The sequence below is a fragment of the Saccopteryx bilineata genome, chromosome 3 (genome assembly GCF_036850765.1).
Source record: "Saccopteryx bilineata isolate mSacBil1 chromosome 3, mSacBil1_pri_phased_curated, whole genome shotgun sequence".
Taxonomy (NCBI): Eukaryota; Metazoa; Chordata; class Mammalia; order Chiroptera; family Emballonuridae; genus Saccopteryx; species Saccopteryx bilineata.
The window spans coordinates 128,739,118-128,762,044 of NC_089492.1; the positions used below are offsets into that span (position 1 = coordinate 128,739,118).

Genomic DNA, 22,927 nt, shown 5'->3' on the forward strand with positions numbered 1-22,927 from the left:
ATACCCATTAATATGTATGTCTTATTATGAGTTATACATTTTGTTCATGTTATCATCAGTCTTTTATTTTTCTTCTTTTCTGACTGCCTAAATATAATTTTTGCTAATTTCCCCATCAAGTTCTGTGTCTTCTTATTAAATTTGAAACAATGTGCTATGCTGTTTGTTATATGCTACATATATTAACCTTTGGGAACATTTATTGTAATTATTTTTCTGGGTAAGCTTACATTCTATTTTCTTTCTTAATTGCTTTTAGGTACTTTAAAAAGCATTTTATGCAGTCAGATTTTAAACCTTTTCCTCTAATAATTTCAATTTTTGGTATCATTATAATAATAAATCACTTTCAGAGTATAGAGATATTTGTTAGTATTTTTATTGATGCCTCCATAATTTCTTTCTTTTTAATAATTTAAAGTTGTATTTGATCTAGAATTCATTTTGATAAATGAGATAGAGATTAAAGGATAGTAGTAGCAACAACAATTACTTAATGTCATCTTTATCATATATGAAATTCTTACAAATACTTTGAACTACTTATAATTTTATATTCTATTTCTGTAATCTATCAGTCCATTTTAGTGTGAGAGGGATATTAATTAAATTATTTTGGTTTACAATAATATTTCTATGTTTGATAGGAAATGACCACCCTCATTAAATTTTTTTCATATTTCTTTGGAAAATATTTTCCATGTTTATCTCCAAAATTGTAGAATTATATTGTTAAGACCAAATTCACTTGATATTCCTTGCAATTAGGATAATTTTGAAAAAGCTCTCTACAATATGAAACATTACCATCCTATAACTCTGTATTTGCACATGATGAGGTCTCTTAAATAACTCTGTGACATGTTTTTCAGATTGATCCTACATACTTCTTGTTAAGTGCACTCATAGAAATCTTACATCTTATGCCCTAAGATGGATAGGGCACTCTTTACAATATATTTTCTATGAGGGTATTACTAATATAATAGAAGTTGGTTTGTTTCATAAGTGAATGATCTAACCAATGAAGGTGTCATTGGTCTTAATTATTTTTCAGTTAATTTTCTTGGATTATTCAACTATACAATAATAATGATAAATAATAATAATATTATGGCTCATTATTAAATTTATAATTTATTCCTCTTTTAACCTATTTGCTAGAACTTCTAAAGCAGTTGTGAGAAGCAACTTTACCATACTTCTGGCATTAATGCAAATAAATGTTTTTAAGTATGACACCAATAAATCTGGTAGCTGCTGAATTTCAAATAGATGTTCTTTATCATATTATTGAAATATTACATTGCTTATATTTTAGTAAGTTTGTTTTAAATCAGGAATGCAAGCAGGATGTTAATACAATGCCTTTTTAGAAAATATAAAGATGACTACATACTTTATCTTCACTTATTAATGTGATAAAATTTTATTAAGATTTCAAAATATCAAACTATTCTTGCATTTCTAGAATAAATCCTACATAGTAGTACTAAATTGCTTTCCTTTTTTCTTTTTCTTTAAATTGACTTTATTGGGATGACACTGGTTAACAAAATTATATAGGTTTCAGGTGTACAATTTTACAACACATCTTCTGTACCCCAAATTGTGTGTTCACCACCCTCCCAGGTCAAGTCTCTGTCCACCACCATTTATTCTTCCATACCCTCCTCGACATCCTCCACCTTCAGCAATCACCACTTGCTAAATCTTTATTTTATTTCTTTATCCATTATTGTAAGATTAGTTTGTAGATTGCTCTTTTGTTCTATTTTTGTCTGGTTTTGGTATCAAGATGATGCTAGATGAAACCACCCAGTTTTCTGCAGGGAAGTGTTCCCACCAAGCATTAGAAAAGGCAGTTTAAAAAAAAGTAAAGAAAGAAAGAAAACTAAGAAAAAACATATTTTAAGATACCAGAAGACTGTGAAGCAATAAGGACTAAAGGGAATAAAGCTGCAGAGAGGGCAAACCTGTGAAAGGTGAGCTGAGGACCTGGGGCTGTCTCTGGAGGCATCTGCCAATCATAGGCATTGGACCAGACTGGGACTCTGGTCAGGTCCAGGTAGAGAACAGCAACTGGGGTGAAAAAATATCATTAAATTTTTGTTGCTTCTATTATGAAGCTGAAGTGCCAAAAACTGGAGATTTGAGAGCCAGTTATTTCCACAAGACACTGAAATCTAAAGTTACGCCGCTGAGAAAAATGAGGGTGTAAGCCAAAACCTCTGAAAGCAAAGTAAGATTTCCCAGTCTTTCTGTGTTTCAGAGAAAAGGACTCACTAGTGGGAGGAGTCATGAGACTCTCAGGTGGGAGCTGAAAGCTTTTGAGGGATGGTGAATTGACACTGACAGTCTCCAACCCCTTTTTTTCCTGTTGGCAATTGTTGATGTGAGTAAGACTCCTTCTTAAGATATTTGCCAAATTCTAAAATCAAAGAAGACAGAAGTAATAAGGTTTCTCTGAATAGTGGAAACTTCTGTAATCTGGTTAGTATTGAAGACAATGACCTTTCAGGTTTTCATTGAAGTGTTGAACAACCACATTCTATTAACGAGTACGAACTAGATATACACAACTGCAACCCAAGCCTAACCCAGATCAACCCGTGACTGGACTAAGGTGATGAGCTCAAACCACAGCTCACCCACCCATTCTACCAACTTAATAAGGGAAAAGGTAAACCAAATCTGGTGGATGTGAAGTCACCAGAAACCTCTACCTATTTTAAACAGTGTCTTATATCAACCAAAAAGTAGTAAACAGATACAGGAATATCACTGATAACCAAGAAAAAGGAATCAGAAACAAATCTATTAACATGTAGGTGAAGTACACATTAGCATTAATAAACAAAAGTTTTAAGAGGACTGTGATTAATTATATGCTCAAAAAAATAGAGAAAAGATAGACAAATGAGATAAAAAGACGGAAAGTTTTATCAGAAAATCTGAGGTTATAAAAACAATTAGAAGAACATTCTACAACCAAAAAATACATATCTGAAATTCTAACTCCTAAGTTTTTCTTCTACCAAGGGATTCATTATGTTTGTACTAATTATACTTAAGTTAGAAGGAATATAAGTAGATACAATATTAGGAACCATTTTCAGAATAAACAAAATGAAAAAATAACAGAAGAGATCTCCAGACCTTGTTAAGGGGCAATAATTATAGTGTGAGCTTTTATATCCTGAAGAGCAGAAACAAACATCTTTCTCTAAACTAAATTTTAAGAGAGCTCTTTTCTCTGATGGGCAAAGTAAAGGCAATTGTCACTTACAGGAAGGTGTGTGAACACAGCAAAGGTGCTACGGAGAAAGGCAATGAGGTCTACTAGGTAGTCACTAGCTTTGCTGCCCAAATCCCCTGTCATCCAGTCATAGTCAGCCAGCTGTAGAAATTGGTCAATCTTCTGATTTAAATTGGTATAAATCTCTTCTTCAGCTGCATGTCTGGCATCCTGTGAAATACAAAATTTCAAAAATCATTCAGACTTCTAATACAGGCATATCAGAAATTTCTGTTTGGACACATCTCACAATGATCCACTAAATATCAGAACTGTATATATTAAGTAATATCACAGCCTCCATAAATTTTCATTTTTTTTCAAAAGTATAGTGGCGTATTTTCTATTTTGTGTCTATAAGAAAGCTATCATTTTGCTTCACCAAATAAAGAAACTGGCACTATCTTCAGCTATCTGAATCCTTTTCAACTTTCTGATCTCTATTTAAAATTCTATTCCCTCTCAGGATTCTATTCCCTCATCTCCTTTGGGACTCTAAGAACCTCCTTTCCTGTATGTAATACCCCTCTCTCTATGTCCCCTAGTCTCTTCACTTTGCTTATTATAAGAATCCTAAAGTTTCAACCTAATGCTATATATTCCCATAAGTTACTACCCTACTTCCCAGCTTCTTTGTCATAAAGCTTCTTCAAAGGTTGGTACATGCCACTGTTTCCTAAATTGTGTTCTAAGTCCTGAAAAATGCTAAGACGATAGCAAAAGAGTTCCAAGATCAAATAAGTTTCAGAAACCTTGTTTAAGAGTCTCTTGATGTACACTAGCAATAAGACTCTAAGAAATGTTATGGGACCAATGTCACAAGAAAAATATTTTCAGGGTGGCTTCTTTTAATTAGCAATGTACATTTAACCTTCCTCCATGTCTTTTTATGGCTTGATAGTTCATTCCTTTTCATAAGTGAACAATACTCCATGGTCTGGATGTATCACAGTTTGTTTATTCATTCACCTTTTGAAGGACATTACGGTAGCTTCCAAGTTTTGGCAATCATGAATAAGTTTTTTCTAGGCATTCATGTATAAGCTATTTTGTGGTTTAAGTTTTCACCTCACTTGGATAATATCAAGGAGCATGACTGGTGGATTGCATGGTAAGACTAACTATGTTTAACCTTTTAAGAAACTGACTGATGAACTATCTTCCAAAATGGCATTAGCATTTTGCATTAGCACCAGCAATGAATGAGAGCTGCTGTTGCTGGACATTTGGTGTTCTCAGTCATTGTAGTAGTTGTGTAGTGGTTATCTCGTTGTTTTAATTTAAAATCCCCTCTCCATTCTTTGATGAGGAATCTGTTCAGATCTTTTGACCATTTTTAACTTGGTTACTTTTGTTTGTTTCCTTGTTGTTGAGTTTTACCAGTTCTTTCTATATTTGGGATGTAAATCCTTTATTAGATATGAATTTTATAAATATTTTCTCCCAATCTGTGGCTTGTTTTTTTATTCTCTTAACAGTGTCTTTCCCAGGACCAAAAGTTTCATTTTCATGAAGTCCACCTTAATATTATCTTTGGTGGATTGTGTTTTTGTTGTTTTAGCTAAAAAGTCAGTCAAATAAAAGATCACTGAAATTTTCCCTTATGTTATTTTCTAGGCATTTTATAGTTCTGTATTTACGTGTAAGTCCATGATCCATTTTGAATTAATTTTTGTGACAAGAATAAGATCTGTGTATAGATTCATTTTTTTTTCACATTTGGGTATATAGATATTCTAACGTGATGTATTAAAGACTCCTTTCACCCTTAAATTGACTTTATTCCTTCTCAACAGTTTACCCTATTTGTGTGGCCCTATTTCTGGGCTCCCTATTGTGCTTTTCTTTGGTCAATACCACACTGTCTTGATCACTGTCGCTGCACAGTAAGCCCTGAAGTCAGGTCGTGTCAGTTCTCCAATGACCTTCCTTGCTTTCAGTACCGTCTTAGCTCTTCTGGGTGTTTTCCCTCTCCATATAAACTTCAGACTCAATCTGTCAATATATGCAAAATGACTTGCTGGGATTCGGAATAAAAATGTGTTAAATCTATAGATCAAGTTGGGAAAAACTGATAGCTTGAAAAAATATGGAGTGTTCCTATCCATAAATATGGATTATATCTCCATTTATCTAGATTGTCCTTCTTTGATTTCTTTCATCAGAATTGTATAGGGTTCCTCATATAGACCTTATTTATTTTGTTAGTTATATCTATTTCTCTCTTTTATGTTAATACAAATGATATTGTTTTTAATGACAAATTTGAGTTGTTCGTTACTAGTATAATAAGAAACCAAATGTCTTTTGTATATTAACCTTAAGTCCTCAACCTTGCTATGCTCACTACTAGTTCAGGTATGTATTTTTGTTTGTTTTCCTTGTTTTGTGAATTCTTTCGTATTTTCATAGACAATCGTCATCTATATACAAAGTCAGTTTTATTTCTACCATCCCAATCCGTAAATCTTTTATTTACTGTTTTATTGGATGTTGAACAGAAGTGGTAGAGAGGGATCCTCTCCTTTTTCCTGATTTGAGCAGGGAGCTTCTAGTTTCTCAACATTGAGTATGATGTTAACTATAAGACTTTCAGGCAAGGGTGGCCCGAAGTGGGCTGTAGAAGGTGTTATATTGAGGAGGACACTTGAAACCATGTCAACACAATAAATTTAAAATAAAAGTTAAAGAAAAAAGACTTCCAAAGATGTTCCTTCGTTAAGTTTAGGAAATTCCCCCTGTTGTATATTGCTGAGACGTTTTATCATTAATAGTGTTGAATATTGTCAAATGCTTTTTCTGCACCCACTGAAATGATTGCATGATTTTTCTTTAGCCTGCTGATATGATAAATTATATTAACTGATTTCTGAGTGCTGAATGAGACTTGCAGAGCTGAAGCCAATCCTATCAGTTGTATAGTACAGTTGTCCCTTGAATTGTTGGGGCAACTTATATGTGAATTTTTTTCAACAGATACTAATAATATATTTTATTATCCTTATGATTTTTTTTATTTTTTTATTTTTTTGTATTTTTCTGAAGCTGGAAACGGGGACGCAGTCAGACTCCCACATGCGCCCGACAGGGATCCACCCGGCGCTTCCACCAGGGGGCGATGCTCTGCCCATCTGGGGTGTCGCTCTGTTGCAACCAGAGCCATTCTAGCACCTGAGGCAGAGGCCACGGAGCCATCCTCAGCACCCGGGCCATCTTTGCTCCAATGGAGCCTCGGCTGCAGGAAGGGAAGAGAGAGACAAGGAGGAAGGAGGGGGGAGGGGTGGAGAAGCAGATGGGTACTTCTCCTGTGTGCCCTGGCCGGGAATCAAACCTGGGACTCCTGCATACCAGGCTGACACTCTACCACTGAGCAAACCGGCCAGGGCCTATCCTTATGATTTTAATAACTTTTTTCTCTAGTTTATTTAATTGTAAGAATACAGTATATAGTACAAATAACATACAAAATATGTTAGCTGACTGTTTATGTTATCAGTAAGGATTCTGGACAACAGAAGGCTGTTAGTTGTTAAGTTTTTGGTGATTCAAAAGTTATAACATAAATTTCCAACTATGCAGGAGGTCAGCACCTATACCTCCTGCAATTGTTCAAGGGTCACCTGTGTATTCTTCTGATACATGTTGAATTCGATTGTTAATATTTCATGTAGTATTTCTATATCTATGTTCATAAGAGATATTGATCTGTAGATTTTCTTTTTTGAAATGTTTGGATATTATGAGGGTAATCCTGGCTTCATACAATGAGTTAGGAAGTATTCCCTTTACTTCTACTTTCTGGAAAACATTGTGTGTTGGTTATCTCCAAATACTTGAGAAGTATCCTGCTATCTTTCTGTTAATTTATTCCTTCATTTAATTCTATGTGGTCTGCGAGCAAGTTTTGTATAATTAACGAGACTATGAGACATGGACAAGAGTGTGGTGGTTACAGGGAGTGGGGGAGGAGAGGGAGGGAGAGGGGGAGGGGGAAGGGCACAAAGAAAACCAGATAGAAGGTGACGGAGGACAATCTGACTTTGGGTGATGGGTATGCAACATAATTGAATGACAAGATAACCTGGAGATGTTTTCTTTGAACATATATACCCTGATTTATTGATGTCACCCTATTAAAATTAATAAAAATTTATTAAAAAATTTGTTAAGGTATATGTATTACCTAGAATATGGTCTGCCCTGGTGAATGTTCTTATAATCTCAAAAGAAGGTGAATTTGCTGTTGTTATATAAAGTATTTTATAAATATCAATTTAATCCAGTTGACTGGTGGTTCCATTTAGTTCAACTATATCTTTACTGATTTTCTGCCTCCTAGATTACTGCCTCTATTACTGATAGGGAGGTACACTAAGGGACGTTAGCAGGAAGACATGTTGACTTATAACTTCCTTTTTAGTATCTTTTTAAATACTCACATATTTTTTTCTTACTTGATATATCTGTGAATAATTTTAGTCAATTTTCTAACACTCATTCTCCTTGCTTTCTTATCTTTACTTTTTTACCCTACTTTGTATGTACTTCTATGGATTGTTTGATATTTCATTATTTATGATTTTGAGATCAATATTTACCTTTATTTGTTCAGGTAATTTTTGTGTTTACTTTTTTCGAATCATTGAACTAAGTTTGCTTAGTTCAAAAATCTTAGACTCTACTCTTCCTTTTATAACCCTATACCCAATCCAGCAATAAAGCACTGCCATCTCTTCCTTTAAAAATATTTCTAAGCACTTCTACCTCTTCCACTGTAGTTCAAGTAAGTGTGATCTCTTACCTAGACTGCTGCAATCACCTCTGAACTGGACTCTCTTCTTCCACTCTACTGACCTATAATGCATTTGTTTTCCACACAGTAACCAGTGTTATCCACTAATATATTAATCAGTTTATCACCAGCACCTCCATCTTCTAATGACCTCAAACTTCATTTCAGGATAAAATTTAAAGTATTTACAGTGACCCACAAGGCCAGAAATCATCTGGCTCCTATCTTATCTCTTACCAATCACACCACTGATGATAGACACATCACTGCCAGACTGTCCCCTTTGCTATCCCTTAAACACACAAATACCTACTATTGTACTGTTCCCTCTGACAAAAAATGCTTATCTATCAGAAATCCAAGTGATTCCATTGTCATTTCATTCAGGTCATTTATTTTTCTTCCTAGTTCTTACCACTCCATGACATTTTTTGTGTGTATATTTATCAATAATCATCCCTATTTATCAACTAGACTATAAGCTCCATAAGATCAGAAGATTTGTTTATTTAGTTCATACCTATAAATTGCCTGTTATGTAGTAGGGGCTTTATAGAAACTTGTAGAATCAATGGGAGATTTAATGTATATATTATATTATTCTAGTATTTATCACCTAATTCTTCATAGAATTTATAGTTTGTCTTTCATGTAGATTATACATTCTAAATCTGAGGACTAAAATTTTTTGTCTATTTAAGAAAACTACCAGATTGTTACACAGTAAGTTCAAAAACAATATTTACAATGGAGTACATTGACAAATACCTTGAATCTATTTTGTAAGACAGTTAAGAAAATCTTATGGACAAGGAAAGGAAAGAATACCAGCCTAACTATGGCATGTATGGCAACTAATGGAAACACTGCAAGAAAACACCAAACACCTTCTGATTCTTTTTGCCCCTTTTTCAGCATAAAGGTTTCCATCTACAAGGGAAACTTTTCTGGAAACAGTAGTTTAGAAAAATACACAATGTGTAGCTGTTATAATTGCCATGTTTACACTGAGTTCTGGGCTAGCTACTCTGAAATAGTTCTGGTAAAAATAAACTTTTAATGTGTTTTACACAACCAGTGTTTCCAATAAGCACTGTCGACATGACCTGTAGTGGTCTTCAGAAGTTCTCACTTACTAAGTAAGGATTTAACTGGCTGCTCAAATCCTATAGCTCCTGTCTGCCTTTAATTTTCCTTCAGCAATCTTAATGTTAAATGCAATAACAAAATACACAAGCCGTTGTCTGGGAAAATAGCTGACCACAATTTGAAAAGCCCTTGAAATAAGAAAATTGAGATAGGTGTGGGGAAAAGTAGCAGAACATATTGCATACTCCCTGTATAATACATAAGAATAAATGATCCTCCTGTTCTAAGCCTCCAAATCCTTGTTTTCTGCTGAACACTTAGCTATAGTACCCCTCCCACATTTTCTTACCTAGAGAAATTCTGTCTTCCACAGTAAATCAAGTGGAAATATTTTTGATACAATTATTACCCATGCTCCATAATAATGCTACTATTTAAGAGTAATTATAATTCTTCAACTGCCTAAGATCATCCTGAGAGTCTTAAAGCCCTTGTCATATTTTCATAATCATTCTTTGGGCCTCTTTATTATATAAGCCCTTTTCTCACTAAATGACTATCAATATTAATATAATAAAATATTACTGAAAAGTTTGCAAGTAATGACACATATAATGTGATAAATTATAAACTTTGTTTAAGTAATTTTATAGGTAATTTGAACAATCCATGTTCATACCTCGAACATGTAACTTATCTAGTAGCTGACCTTAAGAATAGTTTGTGGCCTGACCAGTGGTAGTGCAGTGAATAGAGCATTGGCCTGGGATGCTGAAGTCCCAGGTTAAAAATCCTGACGTCACTGGCTTAAGAACAGGCTCACCAACATGAGCATGGGGTCACCAGCTTGAGCAAGGGCACTAACTTGAGCAAAGGGTCATTGGCTCAGCTGGACTCCCCCAGTCAAGGCACATATGAGAAGTAATTAATGAACAACAAAAATGCTACAACTATAAGTTGATGCTTCTCATCTCTCTCCCTTGCTGTCTGTCTGTCCCTGTCTGCTGCCCTCCTATCTTCTCTCTCTCTAAAAGCGAATATTTTGTGGTTGATCATCTCATTTTTTTCAGCTTTATTGAGGTACTACTGAAAACAAAATTATAAGTTCTTTAAAATGTATAGTGTAGTGAGTTGATATATGTGTATATATTGTCAAAGACTTCCCTTATCAGTTATTTAATACATTCATCACCTCACATAGTTTTAAATAACATTTATGTTCTATTCTCTTATCAAATTTCAGTTATATAATACAGTATGATCAACTATATTTACCATGTTTTATATTAGATTCTCAGACCTTATTCATCTTATAGCTTAAAGTTTGTATCTTTTTACCAACTTCTATTTCTCTCACTTCCCAGCCCCTGGTAAAACTTTTCTATTCTCTGTCTATGAGATTGACTTTTTAAAAGAGATTCCACATATAAGTGATACCATTCAGTATTTGTCAATCTCTGTCTGGCTTATTTTACTTAGCATAATGCCTTCAAGGTTTATCTACATTGTCAAAATGGCAGGTTTCCCTTATTTTTCATGGCTAAATAATATTCCATTGTATATACAAACCACATTTTCTTTTTCTATTTATCTGTTTATGGACACTTAGGTTGTCTCCACATCTTGGTTACTGTAAATAATATTGCCATGAACAACATGGAAGTATAGCTATCACTCCAAGACAATGTTTTTGATTCCTTTGAATAATACATGCAAGAGTAAGATAGTGGCATCATATAATAGCTCTAATTTTAATCTCTTGAGGAATTTACATACTGTTTTCCATAGTGGCTATACAAGTTAGTTAACTTCCCTCCAACAGTGTGCAAACGTTTTCTCCACATGCTTATCAGCACTTCTTATCTCCATCTTTTTGATTATGGCCATTTTAACCGGTATGAGGTGATATGTCATTGTAGTTTTCATTTGCATTTCCTTGATGATTAATGACGTTGAACATCTTTTATGTTTACTTATTGGCTATTTCTATATCTTCCTTAGAAAAATGTCTATTCAGTTCCTCTGTCCATTTTTTTTAAAAATAGTGAATATTTATTGTTCATAAATATGCAAGTCGATTGGGTAATTCTTTTTTTTTCATTTTAATTGGATTTATTGGGGTGACACTGGTTAGCATAATTATACAGATTTCAGGCACACAATTTTACAACACATTCCTGTACACCATATTGTGTGTTCCCTCTCCCCAAGTCAAGTCCTTGTCCTTCACCATTTACTCTGCCTATACCTTCCCTCTGTACCCCCTCACCCCCGAACCACTCTCCTGGCTGTCAGGAAACATCTGCCCATTTTTAAATCGAGTTGCTTGGTTTTTTTTGCTATTGAGTTGTAGAAGTTCTTTAGCTATTTTGGATATTAACCCTTTATCAGATATATGATTTGTAAATAATCTCTCCAGTCCCATCAGTTGCTTTTTCATACTGTTGATAGTTTCCTTTACTGTGCAGAAGCTTTTTTAGCTTAATGAAGTCCCACTTGTTTATTTTTGAGCTTGTTGCTTTGTTTTTGCTTCTGGTGTCAAAGGCAAAAGTTACTGCTAAGGCCAATGTCAATGAGCTTGCCCACTACGCTTTCTTCTAGGAGTTTCATTGATTCAGCCTTATATTTAAGTCTCTAATCCATTTTGAGTTGAATTTTGTACATGATATAAGATAGGCGTCCAGTTTCATTCTTTTGCATGTGGCTGTCCCATTTTGCTAACACCATTTATTAAAGAAACGGCCTTTCCTCACTGTACAGTTTTGGGTCCTTTGTTGTAAATTGATTGACCTTATATGCATGGGTTTATTTCTGGTTTATTAACTTATTTTTATCTATTTAGTTCCATTGATCTATTAATGTGCCTATTTTTATGCCAATACCAACTGTTTTGATTATTATAGTTCTGTAATATAATCTGAAATCAGAAAGCATGCTGTCTCCAACTTTATTCTTCTTTCTAAGATTGCTTTGACCATTTATGGTCTTTCTTATTTTTCCTTGTAACAGAGAAAGAGATCATAGTCACAATTTTTATCTCTCATAAAATGTAATAAGCCATATAAATCAAACTTGATTTCTTCTCTTAATTTTACTCTCAAGGCATGGTACCAATAAATAGGGGGAAAGGGGAAAAAGTAAACACCAGAGGACATAAAATCATGATTTCAACTCTACAACTTTGTATCTAATAAAGTTCAACTTCTGGATTTCAAAAGAATGACAAATTTGTTTTGAAACTAAAACAGCAAAATAACAACAATAACAAAAGCCCAAAGCATACAGGTTAGTTTTTATGTCAGAATTGACCATTTTAATGTTTAAAATGTTGCCTTGTCACTTTTTCTGCTTAACTCTTTGAGTAGTATTAACGTTCATGTACATTGAGCTCCTGACCATCCAGAGTATGAGAGATTTATTTTAAAAATGTGTAAGGCAACATTAAAAAAAAGGCAAATGTATGTTCTTCTTATTTCCATAAATTGCTTATCAAACAAATGTGATTTTAAGTTAATAAAACTGTAACTGAAACTAATTTCATTAAAAAAAAAACAACTCCTGGGGGTTAGCAAGCATGAAAAAAAACTCACTACTCAAAGTGTTAATACTTATTTAAAGCTCAAATGGCAATACAAAGGAGTTTCTTAGGCTCTTTGAAATGAAGGTATTTACTCTCCAGAAACTTATCTACCATCAATCCTTCTTTTTCTCTACAAGGGAGTCATTATTTTTTCCCCGCTTGATTAATACTGGGTCAAAACTAGTGCTGTGACCTTGTGAAATAATCATAAAATTGCTAACTACAATAGCAAGGGACAGAAATTCCTCATTTAAAAGGTAAAAAAAAATTGACTAGGGTACAGAAAAGAGAGAACAGCTAATTTAAAATTTTTAACTGATGTTGACTTCAACTATAACCACTATTATTTAGATCATACTTAAGAACTGTTGACTATGATGGGGGCCAACTGAGGAAATAGCCTTTTGAGTGATGTCAGAGAAATGGCACTGTGAGGAGAGGAGTGCTCCCCATATCTCTCCCTGAAACTTCAACAAATTCAACAACTAGAGACAGAAAAACAATCTCAGGAGCATCTGAAATACACATACATCAAATAAAGGTATGACTAGGTGAAAAGGTGGCTGAATATATAACCCACTCTGAAGGAAACAAGATGGAGAACGGAGTATTCGCTTTCCTCACTGATCTGAGGAAGGGCTGCTTTCACTTGAAACTGAGAGGAAGGGTGGGCTGGGGCTGAGAGAAAAAGTTGGGCTAGATCAGAGACGTTCAAACCGAGGAGAGAGTGTGCCCATGGCTCAGCCCATGCAGAGCTAACGCCAGCAGCAGACCCCGGCAGAAGTGGGTGAGCAGTTGCCTTGTTTACTCCCGGTATCCTGGTCGATGAGCGCGGGTAGTGTGCGAATGGATCCACTTGGTGCTTTAGGCAATGGTGCCTGCGTTCCTGGATGGAAAAGCTGGGTCGGAGACTGTCAGTAGTGGCCCTCTGCATGGGCTGTGACCAGAGTTTCTGAATAATCCTGGCTTCCCAAACAACAGCGCACGGGAAGTGCATGAAATCTGGCTTCCCTACACCTGGACCTGTCTGGGTATGGCACCTCTGCCAGCCATATAGGCTAACAAAGCACACTCCTGGGGAAGAGAACTGTGGAAGTGGTGGAGGGAAAAGGCATGCAGGCAGCTTGCAGACAGCCTCTGGAAAGCAGGCCTGCAGAGTATTGAGGCATACTAGACATGCCCAGAGGCTGATAGAAAGACACCTGAAAGGCAATTGGCTCCCAGCCCTGCCTGATTGATTATGCTGGCAGTTCTGGCTGGCAAAGCCTTACCCAGAACCCTGAGTTGAGTGGGGATAGAGGGGGGATTTGGCAGCTCTTAGAGCCTCTTGCTCTCCAGGCAGTGACTGGGGCAACTTCACAGCTGGGTCCCCAGGCTGCTGGTTCAGGAAGGAGAGATTTGGGGAGAGTCTCCGGGAAAACGGATTCTCCCACTGTTGGAGCCTACAAACGATAACAAACCCCACCTACCAATAAGACTGAGGACTAGTTTATGTCATCACCATAGCAAAATACCAGCAAATCTCTGCATAAGAGTGCCACAGGGGCAGAACCTGGGGTACAGAGCCACCGGCCAAAAAAAGAGAGAAGAAAGAAAAAGAAAGAAGATAACTTCTCAAAACCAGGAAAATTCCAAAGTCTATAACTTTTCTATTTTTTTTCCTTGTATTTTTTATTTTTTTTTCCTTCTACCTTGGTCATTTTATTCTCTTTCCATTTTATTCTTTTCTTTTCATTTTGAACTTTATTACCCATAGGTGTTACATTTTCCATTCTTTTTTTCCTATGAGTGTTACATTCCAAAAAACTTAACTCAATTTTTTTTCTCTCTCTCTTTTTGGTTCTTCTTTTCTCTTTCATTTTTTCTCTCATTTGAATCTCACCCACAAACAAATTATTTTATTCTGGATTCAAATTTTTTCTTTGTGGCATTTTGTGTGCTTTTTATTTCACTTTTTATCTCTTTAGCATTTCCCCCAACTTCGGCTCTCCATTCTATAGTTTTTGTGTCACTTAATACAATAGAATTTTTATTTTTCACTATATTTTTTTCTTTTTCTTTTTTTTATTTTTCTATTACACTATTTCTCTCATTTGACCATCATTTACAAAGAAATCATTTTATTCTTGATCCAAATCCTTTCCTTGTGGCATTTTGTGGGTTCTTGCCTCATTTTTTCCCTCTTTGTTACTCCCACCCCCAACCCAGGCCCTCTATTCTACCTATTTTTGTTCCACTTAGCACAATAGAATTTTCAGTTTTTCACTGCATTTTCTCAAAAAAACTTTTTTACCAACTCTTATTAGTGTTATTAACAATACCACTCTCAAATGCCATTAAAGAAAAAGAAATAGAATATCATGGATACAAATGACAGAGACGTAGCTCAGATAGATGAGGAAAAATGTATAGAAAAAATTTCAATAGCATAAAAACCTTGGAGTTAAATGACAAAGAATTTAAAATTGAAGTCCTAAAAACACTGAGGGATATACAAGAAAGCACAGAAAGCCAATATAGGGAGCTCAAAAAACAATTCAATGAACAGAAAGAATACTTCCCCAAAGAAATTCAAACTATGAAAATGAATGAAACAGTAATGAAAAACTCAATTCATGAACTGAGAAAAGAGGTAACAAGCTTAACCAATGAAACAGCCCAGATAGAGGAGAGAATTAGTGATATAGAAGACAGGCAACTAGAGGCACTATAGAGAGAAGAAGAGAGACTCATGATTTTAAAAAAATGAGATAGCCCTACAGAAATTGTCTGACTCCATCAGAAAGAGCAACAAAAGAATAATGGGTATGTCAGAAGAAGAGAGAGAAAATGGAACGGAGAACATATTCAAACAAATAATAGACAAGAACTTCTCAAGCTTGTGGAAAGAACTAAAGCCTTGAATTCAAGAAGCAAACAGAACACTGAATTATCTTTACCCTAAAAAAACTACTCCAAGGCACATCATAATGAAACTGGCAGAAACCAATGACAGAGAAAAAATTCTCAAGGCAGCCAGGGAAAAGAAGAATACAACATATAAAGGAAGGCCCATTAGATTATCAATAGATTTCTCAGCAGAAACTCTACAAACTAGAAGAGAGTGGATCCCAATATTTAAAGTTCTGAAAGAGAGGAACCTCCAGCCAAGAATACTGTACCCACAAAACTATTCTTCAAATATGAAGGAGAAATAAGAACATTAACAGATACAGAAAAGATGAGGGAATTTATCACCAGAAAACCACCAATGCAGGAAATACTAGAGGGGGTTTTCTGACCAAACACAAGGAACAAAACAAAATAAAACTACAAGTATAAGCTCCATCAAGATCTCAATAAAAACAAGATTGATCTGTGACAAAGAAACAAAAAGGGGGAGTAGACAAACATTAACAGTATCAAAGGAGGATGGAGTGCAGAAGCACTCATGAGATAATAACTACAATGAACATGATATATATCCTTTCCATTACTTAATGGTAACCACCCCTGAAAAAACCACCACAGAGAACATGGCTTGAAAAAAGAATTAACAGAGAAAAGAAATAAGGATACAACCAAACAAAAACAAAAATATAGAAAAATAAAAGAGAAGAACCAAACAAGATCCAAAACTATCAGAAAACAATATATAAAATAGCAATAGGAAACCCTCAAATGTCAATAATTACACTAAATACAAATAGATTGAACTTATCAATAAAAAGAAACAGAGTAGCAGAATGGGTGAAAAAGAAAATCCAACTGTATGCTGTCTATAAGAAACACATCTAAGCTATAAGAATAAAAACAAATTCGAAGTGAAAGGTTGGAAAACAATACTCCAAGCAAATAACATCCAAATAAAAGCAGGTATAGCAATACTCATGTCTAACAATGCTGACTACAAGACAGCAAAAGTAATTACAGACAAAAACAATCATTTCATAGTGATAAAGGGGATACTGAATCAAGAAGACATAACATTTCTTAATATATATGCATCAAACCAAGGAGCACTAAAATATATAAGACAGCTACTGACTGACCAAAAAACAAAAACTGACAAAAATACAATCATACTTGGAGACCTCAATACACTGCTAACAGCTCTAGATAGTTCATCCAAACAGAAAATCAATAAAGAAATATTGGCCTTAAACGAAACACTAGAACTACTACATACAATAGACTTCTACAGGACATTTCATTCCAAAGGGCCAGAGTATCCATTTTTCTCTAGTGTACATGAAACATTCTCAAGAATTGACCATATGTTGGGCCACAAAAATAACATCAGCAAACTCACAAAAACTGAAATTATACCAAGCATATTCTCTGATCATAAAGCCTTGAAACTAGAATTCAACTGCAAAAAAGAGGTAAACAAACCCACAAAAATGTGGAAACTAAGCAACATACTTTTAAAAAATGAGTAGGTCAAAGAAGAAATAAGCACAGAGATAAAAAGATACATACAGACAAATGAAAATAACAATACAACATATCAGAATCTCTGGGATGCAGCAAAAGCAGTTAAAAGAGGGAAGTTCATATCACTTCAGGCCTATATGAACAAACAAGAGAGAGTCTAAGTAAACCACTTAACTTCACATCTTAAGGAACTAGAAAAAGAAGAACAAAGACAACCCAAAACCAGCTGAAGAAAGGAAATAATAAAAAGCAGAGCAGAAATAAATGAAATAGAGAACAGAAAATCTTAGAAAAAATTAATAAAACAAGGAGCTGGTTCTTTGAAAAGATCAACAAAATTGACAAACCCTTGGCAAGACTCACCAAGGAAAAAAGAGAAAGACTCATATAAACAAAATCCAAAATGAAAGACAAGAAATCACCACAGATATCATAAATATACAAAGAATTATTGTAGAATACTATGAAAAACTATATGCAACCAAATTCAACAATCTAGAAGAAATGGATAAATTCCTAGAACAATACAATCTTCCTAGACTGAGTCATGAAGAAGCAGAAAGCCTAAATAAGACCCATAAGCAGGAAGGAAATAGAAACAATTATTAAAAACCTCCCTATAAATAAAAGTCCAGGGCCAGAAGGCTATACTAATGAATTCTATCAAACATTCAAAGAAGACTTGGTTCCTATTATACTGAAAGTCTTTCAAAAAATTGAAGAAGCAGCAATATTGCCAAACATATTTTATGAGGCCAACATAACACTCATACCTAAACCTGGCAAGGACAACATACACACAAAAAAACTACACACCAATATCTCTAATGAATACAGATGCTAAAATACTAAACAAAATACTAGCAAATCAAATACAACAACACATCAAAAACATAATTCATCATGATCAAGTGTGATTCACCCCAGAATCACAAGGATGATTCAACATACGTAAACCGGTTAACGTAGTACATCATCTCAACAAAACAAAAAACAAAAACCATATGATCCTATCAATAGAGACAGAAAAGGCATTCAATAAAATACAACATCATTTTATGTTTAAAACACTTAACAAAATGGGTATAGAAGGAAAATATTTCAACATAATAAAGGCCATCTATGATAAATCATCAGCTAACATCATATTAAATGGCATAAAACTGAGGACTTTTCCCCTAAAATCAGGAACAAGACAAGGCTGTCCACTCTCTCCACTGTTATTCAACATAGTGCTGGAAATTCTAGCCAGAGCAATCGGACAAGAGAAAGAAATAAGAAGCATTCATATTGGGAAAAAAGAAGTAAAGGTTTCAGTTTTTGCAGATGATATCCTATCCATCAAAAACTCCAAAGACTCCACAAAAAGACTACTAGAAACAATAAACCAATACAGTAAGGTCACAGGATACAAAATTAACATACAAAAGTCCATTGTCTTCCTATATGCCAACAATGAAACATCAGAAAAAGAGCTCAGAAAAACAATTCCCTTCATGGTTGCCACAAAAAAAATAAAATACCTAGGAATAAATATAACAAAGAATGTAAAGGACCTATATAATAAAAACTACAAAGCATTGTTAAGGGAAATTGAAAAGATATAATGAAATGGAAAAAAATTCTTTGTTTTTGGATAGGAAGAAAAAATATATCAAAATGACTATATTACCCAAAGCAATATACAAATTTAATGCAATTCTCATCAAAATTCCAATGTCATTTTTTAAAGAAGTGGAACAATAAATCATCAGGTTTATATGAACCTATAAAAAACCCCGAATAGCCAGAGCAATTCTAAGGAAAAAGAAAGAAGCTGGGGGCATTACAACACCTGACTTCAAATTATATTATAGAGCCACGATAATCAAAACAGCATGGTATTGGCAGAAAAATAGACACTCAGACCAATGGAACAGAATAGAAAGCCCAGAAATAAAACCACATATATATGGTGAAATAATTTTCAGTAAAGGGGCCAACAACACACAACAGAGAATAGAAAGCCTCTTCAATAAATAGTACTGGGAAAACTGGAAAGCCACATGCAAAAGAATGAAACTCGACTACAGTTTGTCCCCTTGTACTAAAATTAATTCAAAATGGATCAAAGACCTAAAAATATATGATTTCAGATCAAAGACCTGAAACAATAAATTACATAGAAGAAAATACAGATTCTAAACTCATGGACCTTGGCCATGAAGAGCATTTTATGAATTTGACTCCAAAGGCAAGGGAAGTGAAGGCAAAGATAAATGAATGGGACCACATCAGACTAAGAAGCTTTTGCACGGCAAGAGAAACTGACAACAAAACAAACAGACAGCCAATTAAATGGGAGATGATATTTTCAAACAACAGCACAGATAAGGGCCTAATATCCAAAATATACAAAGAACTCATAAAACTCAACAACAAACAAACAAGCAAACAATCCAATAAAAAAATGGAAAGAAGACATGAACAGACACTTCTCCCAGGAAGAAATACAAATGGCCAATAGATATTTGAAAAGATGCTCATCTTCATTAGCTATTAGAGAAATGCAAATCAAAACTACAATGAGATACCACTTCACACCTTTTAGATTAGCTATTATTAACAAGACAGGTAATAACAAGTGTTGGAGAGGCTGTGGAGAAAAAGGAACCCTCATCGACTGTTGGTGGGAATGTAAAGTAGTACAACCATTATGGAAGAAAGTATGGTGGTTCCTCAGAAAATTAAACATAGAACTACCATATGACCCAGTAATCCGTCTACTGGGAATAAACCCCCATAACTCCAAAACACTGGTACGTAAAGACACATGCAGCCCATGTTCATTGCAGCATTGTTCACAGTGGCCAAGACATGAAAACAACCAAAAGCCCTTCAATAGATGATTGGATAAAGAAGATGTGGTACATCTATACTATGGAATACTATTCAACCATAAGAAATGATGACATCGGATCATTTACAACAACATGGATGGACCTTGATAACATTATATTGAGTGAAATAAGTAAATCAGAAAAAACTAAGAACTGTATGATTCCATACAAAGGTGGGACAGAAAAATGAGACTCAGAGGAGACATCGACAACAGTGTGGTGGTTGGTAGGGGGGGGGGGGCGGGAAGGGGCAGGGGGAGGGGGACACAAAGAAAACCAAACAGAAGGTGACGGAAGACTATATGACTTTGGGTGATGGGTATGCAACATAATCAAATGTCAAAATAACCTGGAGCTGTTTTCTCTGAACCTATATACCCTGATTGATCAATGTCACCCCATTAAAATTAATTAAAACAAAAGAAATGCCCTTTCTTTGTGACAGAGACAGAAAGAGTCAGAGAGAGGGACAGATAGGGGCAGACAGACAGGAAGGGAGAGAGATGAGAAACATTAATTCTTTGTTGAGGCTCCTTAGTTGTTCATTGATTGCTTTCTCATATGTGCCTTGACCAAGGGGCTACAGCAGACCAAGTAATCCCTTGCTTGAGCCAGTGACCTTATGCTCAAGCTGGTGAGCCTTGCTCAAACCTGATGAGCCCGCGCTCAAGCTGGCAACCTCAGGGTCTCGAACCTGGGTCTTCCACATCCCAGTCCGATGCTCTATCCACTGTGCCACCGCCTGGTCAAGCAGGAAATAGCCATTTTTATGTAGAAAATATAAGGAAGATTTAGTAGACATAGTTGTCGACTTCTTTTTTAGTATAAATACCTCAAAATTAGCATTGGTATTTGTTTCCCTAAGAAATTCATAAGCACCTATTCTCAAGACCATGTTATGAACCACCCTACTATGGAACCTGGAAGGAACAAAGCCATGTTAGGTGGACTATCCCAGAATATGCATACTAAAAGTAGTTCAATATTACTCTAAGGTTTTCTCACCTTAAAAGTTGTGGTGCCATAGAGCTTGGTGGTATGGACTGTCTCTGGAAGCACATTAGTGATATTGGTGATGAATTCTTCCAAGTACTTACAGGATTTCTCCAAGTGTGTTGTATTGATAATAATCTGGACAAGCTAGAAAACAGCAGGCACATGTAAGAGTCATTGGACTATTCACCTCAAGATAAACGGCTCAGTATAAAACTGCTGGTACAAGACGACAAAATGCATGAGGGCAGAGGCATCTGTACTCCACTAAGGATGTTTTAAAACACAGGTATTATCATCTATGAAGCCTTCTCCAACTGTCCAAAGCATCATGTATTTCCCCTTCTACATATAGGAGCTTTGTCACTATATTTTAAACACATATTTTCTTCTGTTTAAAAAAGACTAGACCAGGAAAATAAACTAATATTGTTTAGCATAATGCTTAGCCTTAAATAACTGCCAAATAAATGAAATAAACTCCCACTGAAAAAACAAGAATAATGAAAGGCAAAAAAAAAAGTTTCAAAATTAAGAATGAAGAACAGAGAGGTATTGGAATAGATTGCAGTATATTAAACTACATGGGTCTATAGAAGAAAAAACACAGGCACTGAAGTCAGAGAAACCAGAGGGTAAAACTATTTACAAATTGGTGATCTTGAGCCTGACCAGGTGGTGGCACAGTAGATAGAGTGTTGGACTGGGATGCAGAGGACCAGGGTCAAAACCCCAAGGTCGCCAGCTTGAGCGTGGGGTTGCTGCCTTAAGCATGAGATCATAGACATGACCCCATGGTTGCTGGCTGGAGCCTAAAGGTCACTAGTCTGAGCAAGGGGTCACTAGTTCTGCTGTAGCCCACTGGTCAAGGCACATATTAGAAAGCAAACAATGAAAAACCAAGGTGCTGCAATGAAGAATTGATGCTTCTCATCTCTCTCCATTCCTATCTGCCTGTCCCTCTCTCTCTCTCTCTCTCTCTCTCTCTCTGTCTCTATCACAAAAAAATTAGTGATCTTGAGAACATTCCTTGACTTTTCTAAGCCTGTTTATTTATCTGTAAAATGTCAATAATAACTTCTAATTCACAGAGTTATTGTGAAAATTAAATATTCTTTAGTTAATACTATTTCTCTTTTCATACAGGAAATATCCTTAAAGGAGACAGGACTGGTAAGATAAAAGTCATCTATAAATTACTCTGAGGGGAGAATGAGAAAGAATAATCATTATTATATATATAGAATTAAAGTTTATGAAGAACTTTGCAATTCATTTTCTTAAATTTTATTCCCAGGAACCTGAAGAAGAAAATTAAATAAGAATAATTATTACTTTCATTTTACTATAACAAATACAAAATAAAATTATTTTCTCTAGACCACATAACTAAATGGAACCAAGATTCAAGTCCAAGTATCTACTTTCAAATACAAACTCATTTAAATGACTTCTGACCCTGCCTTTTATCATAGCATGGGGCAGCCCTGGCATGATAAGTACAGTAGGCTGAAGTAGATTCTGGGTCTTCCACCAACTAGCAGTTTTGGATACAGATACTGTCTCCTATAAAATTACCCCAAACATTGGCCTTTTGGCGTTAGAGTGCTCTAGAAAAAAAACAGACACCAAAATAAGCAATTTGTCATCCTTCTCCTTTCAACATGTTCCTCCCTCAGAGGAGGACTAAAATCATTTTTAAAAAATTTTAATTGTCGGCCCTGGCCGGTTGGCTCAGTGGTAGAGCATCGGCCTGGCGTGCAGGGGTCCCGGGTTCGATTCCCGGCCAGGGCACATAGGAGGGGCGCCCATCTGCTTCTCCACCCCTCCCCCTCTCCTTCCTCTCTGTCTCTCTCTTCCCCTCCCGCATCTGAAGCTCC

At 35.2% G+C, this 22,927-nt stretch overlaps 1 protein-coding gene across 4 annotated transcripts in view; it reads right to left on the reverse strand.

Moving 5' to 3' along the window:
• EXOC6B (exocyst complex component 6B) overlaps positions 1–22,927 on the reverse strand; it is a 675,853-nt gene that overhangs the window by 266,178 nt on the left and 386,748 nt on the right. For all 4 annotated transcript variants that reach the window (XM_066267372.1, XM_066267374.1, XM_066267375.1 and 1 more), the window contains 2 exons: positions 21,060–21,194; positions 3,290–3,469 (listed from right to left, as the gene is read on the reverse strand). In XM_066267372.1, the coding sequence (XP_066123469.1) occupies positions 3,290–3,469; positions 21,060–21,194 (315 nt within the window). The remainder of the gene's footprint in view (positions 1–3,289; positions 3,470–21,059; positions 21,195–22,927) is intronic.